We start from the raw sequence: 6746 nt of genomic DNA, 5'->3' as shown, positions 1-6746 counted from the left end.
CATGACTCTTAGGAGTGAGGGTGCCCCTTAATTGGGAAGAGGACTTTGTAGAAGACTTGATGGGCTTTGTGGGCTAAATATTGTGCCAAAAAGAAGGGATGAACTTAGACTTAGAAGCTGAAATCTGGATAGAATAATGGAGATAGCGACTCCTGAGGAAGGAGATTTTAAAACTTTCTGCTGTGGAACAAGCACCTTTCCTCCAGCTTCAGCTGACCACAGGATTCTTCTGCATGTGATTGGAAATCAGCCATTCTGGAGCTTTTTCTCATAAATTACTCTACAGCATCCACATAAAAGAGCAGAGGAGAGGGTAATTGCTCATTTCAAAGTACAGTTCTGGAAAACAGGATAATGTTATTGTCAAATTGCAGATAGGACTAATGCAAACAGAAAGTGCAGCAAAAGCTGGGTGCAGAGCTGAGCCTGCAACTGTAAAGAGAGCATCTCATACTTCCAACTGAAGATGTTCCTTCATTCAAAGATCCTGCAGATAGGAACTCTTTCCACTAGATAGAGCTCACCAATGATTTTTGGAAGGGTAAAAATCTTTCCTGGATTGTCCCAATCATCATAAATTGCGCAATCTATTTGCTCATGAACGGCAAACATCTTTTTAGATTTAGCAGATCTCTTTTAGGTCAAACGGGTTATGACAAGATGATGGAGACAATGCCAAGCCTTTCACACAAAACAAAGTGAGCATATTGGCAAGCATATTGTGTGAAGCTGTAACATCAGAAGAATAGGAGCCTGAGAGAGAACTCTTCTGTGGTTCTCTTCCTCATTTATTAGCCTGAGCTTTTGCTATAGCTCCCTTTCAATTGGTTTCTTCCATTGCTACGGTTGAGGGTACCTCTTTGTGGGGTACTCACGGATCTGGGTATGGAAATAGGGTAAATGTGTCTGAGGTGGATAAGCAGCAACACAGATGCAGACTGTCCTGTAAAGAAGTCTTCATGGCAAAATGATGGGAGGAAGTGTCTGAGTATTTTTTGACAGGCTCTAGGCAGAAGTGGTGGCCAAGTGTGCGACCTGCGGTGTGATGTAACACTTGGTCCTAACCGAGACTAAGATCTGAGTGGTTAAATGTTAGCACCAAGTTTTTAAGATTTTCACTGTGAAGTCCCATTTCATTTTTATAACTATCGGAGATACAGGGTGACCCTGACCATATCGCTGGTCCTTTATAGGGTCCAGGCTTTGCCCATTACAGTGGTCTTCAGTGTCTGAGTTCCTGCACTATTTTTTGCGATTTCAGGTGCAACTTGCATAGACATCTGTGCATGAAGTCACACTGACCTGCGGCTTTCAAATCGTGTGACTTCGAGGGAAGTCACACAATTTCAAAGTCAGATTCAGTGTGAACAGGGGGCTAAGAGTTATTTCTCTGTGAGGGACAAGAGGTCCATCACCTTAAAACAAAAAACAAAACAAAAACTGAGGACTCACAGAGTGGTGTAGGATTCTATGGGGGCATGGCCTCAAAATCTTTCTAGTGTCCAGTCACCTGAAAGTACCAGCCTATAACAAAGGGTCTATAAGTACTCAGTCTGTGTCCTGTACAATTACGATATACAATCAGTCATTAATTTTAAACACATTAAAAAAGAATGCTTAATTGGTCTATATTATGATCAGTTCTCAGACACAATTGCCCACAGTGGTTAACTTTTCCCTACATTTTTCAATCTAGAGAACCAAAAAAAAAAAGTTTGGCTTCAGATGTACTTTCATCTTGATACAGTTCAAAGCTATAGTATATGCAGGGTATTTTGGAATGTAGGTTAAGATTGTGCTTCCCAAACCAAAAATAAAATAAAAAAAATCTGTATGCTGGCTCAGGATAACTGCTTCTCTGCGCAGCATGCCTCAGTTTTTAGCATGTATAGCATGTAGTACCAAGAGCATAATCATAAAAGCAAAAGGGGGTGGGGTCTGTGAACGATCACAATGAATGATGGGAAGCCCTCTGTTTTATAGGGGAACCTGCCAACACAACCAGAAGGAGGATACAGAGAATCAACCTGACGCCCAAGACAAAAAGGTCACCAACCAGGAAGAAAGGACAACACAGGTGGCAAGGAAACACCATACTGAAAACAAAGCAAGAAGCTGGACAACCCAATTAACATTTGGGAGGGAATAAAACTAACATGGTTGACATTGACAAGGAAGGTAACAGGTACCAATCAAGGGACCTGGGAAAACATCCTTGTAAAGACAAGACCAGCTGGTCTGGAAGGAAGGCCCCTAAGCCCCTTCTCACATAAATCTAGGAAGTTAGGAACAAGAATTGCATACCTAGAATCAAGAAGAAGGCTGAAGGGAACCCCAGGTAGTAAAATCTGTTAATCTGTGTGGTGGAATGGGGGAGTAGAGCGTGAGCAGCTGAAGAGCGTTGCACCTGATGGAGCACTATCTTCACCTCAATGCCTTAAGGGCAAAATGATCCATAGACCTGCAAGAATTAGCAACCATCCCCTCCACTTGGAAAAATGGGGGCACACCTAAATACTGAAGGATTCTTTGAGGACTTCTAGGTTTCTTGCTTTACACCTTGCAGTCTTGTCTGAGAATCAGGCTTAGAAAGCCTGGTTATACTCTCTAATCCAGAATTAGATGGAGTAGAAGGCTGGATTCAGATAACTTTTTCCTAAACTTCCTATACTGAGGCAGGTAAACTCTTGAAGACTGCATCAAGGGTAGGACAGAAGAGATGGCATCTCTCCAGAACGAAGTGATTCAGTCCATTCTGGGATACAGTGCCTTGAAAAAGTATGTCACAACTGTAAATTTATTTTATGTGATAGACCAACACAAAGTGGCACATAATTGTGAAGTGCAAGGAAAATGATTTTCACATATTTTTACAAATAAAATATCTGAAAAGTGTGGCGTGCATTTGTATTCAGCCCCCCTGGGTCAATACTTTGTAGAATCACCTTTCGCTGCAATTCTTTTTTGGTATGTCTCTACCAGCTTTGCACATCCAAGTATAATTTATGCCCATTCTTCCTTGCAAAATAGCTCAAGCTCTGTTAGATCGTAAGGCGAGCATCTGTGAACAGCAATTTTCAAGTCTTGCCACAGATTCTCAATTGGATGTAGGTCTGGACTTTGACTGGGCCATTCTAACACATGAATATACTTTGATCTAAATCATTCCCTTGTAGCTCTGGCTGTATGTTTAGGGTTGTTGTCCTGCTGGAAGGTGAACCTCTGCCCCAGTCTCAAGTTTTTTGAAGACTAACGCCCCGTTAGATGGATGGCTTTTCCGACGGAATTCCGCTCAAGCTTGGCTTTCATACACACAGTCACACAAAAGTTCTCTGAACTTTCGACCGTCAAGAACGCGGTAACGTACAACACTGCGACGAGCCGAGAAAATGAAGTTCAATGCTTCCGAGCATGCGTCGAATTGTTTCCGAGCATGTGTAGGAATTTTGCGTGTCGGAATTGCTACAGACGATTGGAATTTCCGCTCTGAACTTTTTCCGACCGAAAAATAGAGAACATGCTCTCAATCTTTTGCTGGCTGGAATTCCATCAGCAAAAGTCCGATGGAGCATACACATGGTCGGAATTTCTGACCAAAAACTCTCATCGGACTTTTGCTGGTGGAATTTCGGATCGTGTGTACGGGGCAAAACAGGTTTTCTTCCAAGATTGCCCTGTATTTGACTCCATCCATCTTTCCATCAACTCTGACCAGCTTCCCTGTCCTTGCTGAAAAAAAGCATCCCCACAACGGGATGCTGTCACCACGATGTTTCATGGAGGGGATGGTGTGTTCAGGGGGATGTGGAGTGTTAGTTTTCCGCCACTCTTAGCCTTTTTCTTTTAGGCCCAAAAAGTTGAATTTTGGTCTCATGTGACCAGAGCACCTTCCTTCCGCATGTTTGCTGTGTCCCCCACATGGCTTCTCACAAACTGCAGGCAGGACTTCTTATGGCTTTCTTCTTGCCACTCTTCCATAATAGGCCAGATTTGTGGAGTGCACAGCTAATAGTTGTCCTGTGGACAGATTCTCCCACCTGAGCTGTGGATCTCTGCAGCTCTTCCAGAGTTACCATGGGCTTCTTGACTGTTTCTCTGATTAATGCTCTCCTTGCCCAGCCTGTCAGTTTAGGTGGACGGCCACGTCTTGGTAGATTTGCAGTTGTACCATACTCCATGAGGAGGTTCAAAGCTTGGGATTTTTTTTTTTTTTTTTTATAAACCAACCTTGTTTTAAGCTTCTCCACAACTTTATCCCTGACCTGTCTGGTGTGTTCCTTGGCTTTCATGATGCTGTTTGTTCACTAAGGGTCTCTAACAGACCTCTGAGGGCTTCATAGAAAAGCTGTATTTATACTGAGAATAAAATTACACACAGGTGGACTCTATTTGCTAATTAGGTGACTTCTGAAGGCAATTGGTTCCACTAGATTTTAGTTAGAGGTATTAGGAGTAGGAGTAAAGGGGGCTGAATACAAATGCACGCCACACTTTTCACATATTTGTATAAAATTTTGAAAACCATTTATCATTTTCCTTCCACTTCACAATTTTGTGCCACTTTGTATTGGTCTATCACAAAATCCCAATAAAAAACATTCATGTTTTTTGTTGCAACATGACAAAAATATGGAAAATTTCAAGGGGTATGAGTACTTTTTCAAGGCACTGTATATGATCAACCAGAGAAGTTCATCTATATGGACATCAGACCCATATGGGACACAAGTTTAGAAGCTTCTAACCAGACATCATGCTCCACAGGCTCGATTAGGAAAGTGTCTACCCTGACAGCAGAGGGAATTAGCATGTGTGTATACACACACCCCCAAAAGTATAGGGGCGCCTGTCTTTACACACACATTAACTTTAATGGCATCCCAGTCTTAGTCCGTAGGGTTCAACAGTGAGTTGGCCCACCCTTTGCAGCTAAAACCGCTTTAACTCTTCTGGGAAGGCTGTCACCAAGGTTTAGGAGTGTGTCTATGGGAATGTTTGACCTTTTTTTCCCAGAAGCGAATTTGTGAGGTCAAGCACTGATGTGGACGAGAAGGCCTGGCTCGCAGTTCTATCAAGTTGAGGGCAGGCCAGTCAAGGACTTTGCTTTGTGCGCAGTCATGTTGGAACAGGAAGGGGCCATCCCCAAACTGTTCCCACAAAGTTGGGAGCATGAAATTGTCCAAAATGTCTTGGTATGCTGACACCTTAAGAGTTCCCTTCACTGGAACTAAAGGGGCCAAGCCCAACCCCTGAAAAGCAACCCCATACCATAACCCCCCTCCACCAAATTATTTGGACTAGTGCACACAGCAAGGTCAATAAAAGACATGGATGAGTGAGTTTGGGGTGGAGGAACTTGACTGGCCAGGCCTTCTCATTCACATCAGTGCTAGACCTCACAAATGCACTTCTGGAAGAATGGTCAAACATTCCCAGACACACTCCTAAACCTTGTGGACAGCCTTCCCAGAAGAGTTGAAGCTGCAAAGAATGGGCCAACTCAATATTGAACCCTACAGACTAAGACTGGGATGCCATTAAAGTTCATGTGTGCGCAAAGGCAGGCATCCTAATAATGTATGTGTATACACCAAAAGTATTATATATACATACACACAAAATGTATTTAATCTTCACAGATCTTGCTGCAATAAAACATAACTGGTTCCTGTGGTATAATGCAGTTTGTCTCTTTTTCTGAAAGCAGAAGTGGCTGCAGTTTTATAAACATTTGTAAGTCAGACCTTTGCAGAAAAGGATACTTTATTTGTTAAAATGCTGCTTCAGTGTGCATCAGTCAAAGCAAAAAAAAAAAAAAAATATATATTATTTTTCTTTTCTGATTCTATCTGATGTGATGATCACCAACAATGCTTAACTACATATAAAATCAAACCTACATCAAGCCCTTTAGCTGTTTGTACAGAGTCTGGCCTCCAGCAATGACCAGAATGTCACTGATCACGCATATATTTTTGAAGCATGCATAGCTTAACATGTATGCCTTAAAAACAGTACAAGAGAGACTTAGAGAATGGTTTGCATTTAATGCATAAATTAAAAGTAACACACCTTCATGCAACTGATGCGTCTCTCGTGAGAGGTGGTCCTAATTTTTAAACCTGACCAGAGGAAAATCATGGTAAAAACAAAAGCAAAAATAAAAAACACCAGGAAAATTAACTGCCTGTGATTTTTGTAAAACTGGAAAAAAAAAAAAAAACAAACAAAAAAAACAAACAAAAAAAAAAAACATATATAATACAATTTCAAAAGGGTGATCCACCTGTTTAATGCAACAAAATGTGTGCCTCAAATTGCACATGGTAAGACATAAATAAGGGTTGGTGGCAGTCGTTGGAACAGTTATTTTGAATCATTTGCCGTTTTCCATCACCAGTTGCCTTTTCCTCCTTTCTTTTTCTTTTGTTGCTGTTTTTTCTTTGTGCCAGCAGCTCCCACAGGCTTTGACTGTCTGGGAGGGATGACGTTGCTTGTAGAGGATGAACTGGCTCCTGCTGCTGCCACCCCAGGCCTTGGAGAGGTTGGAGGACTATTAGCCGTTTTACTTGCATCCCTAGGAGGAATAAACAGAATTCTTAGAAAAGAAGTCAACAGCAAACAAGCAGGGAAAGACAGCAATTGCAGCCACCATAATTGTATTAGCTTATATAGATAGAACAGGGTGCTACTGGAAAGTTCATAATTAAAAATGTCTGCTGAGAGACTTCCATAAGAAAAGTTGG

The 6746-nt window shown here is 41.9% G+C and overlaps 1 protein-coding gene across 1 annotated transcript in view; it reads right to left on the bottom strand.

Moving 5' to 3' along the window:
* Positions 1-6215: 6215 nt before the first annotated feature.
* SRP72 (signal recognition particle 72) overlaps positions 6216-6746 on the bottom strand; it is a 44737-nt gene continuing 44206 nt past the window's right edge. Inside the window, exon 19 of the mRNA XM_073592007.1 lies at positions 6216-6577. Coding sequence (XP_073448108.1) covers positions 6394-6577 — 184 coding nt within the window. The 3' untranslated portion in view covers positions 6216-6393. The remainder of the gene's footprint in view (positions 6578-6746) is intronic.

Source organism: Aquarana catesbeiana, linkage group LG01 (genome assembly GCF_042186555.1).
Source record: "Aquarana catesbeiana isolate 2022-GZ linkage group LG01, ASM4218655v1, whole genome shotgun sequence".
NCBI classification, from domain to species: Eukaryota; Metazoa; Chordata; class Amphibia; order Anura; family Ranidae; genus Aquarana; species Aquarana catesbeiana.
The sequence above is the reverse complement of the archived record's forward strand: the minus strand, read 5'-3'. Positions and strand labels throughout refer to the sequence as shown.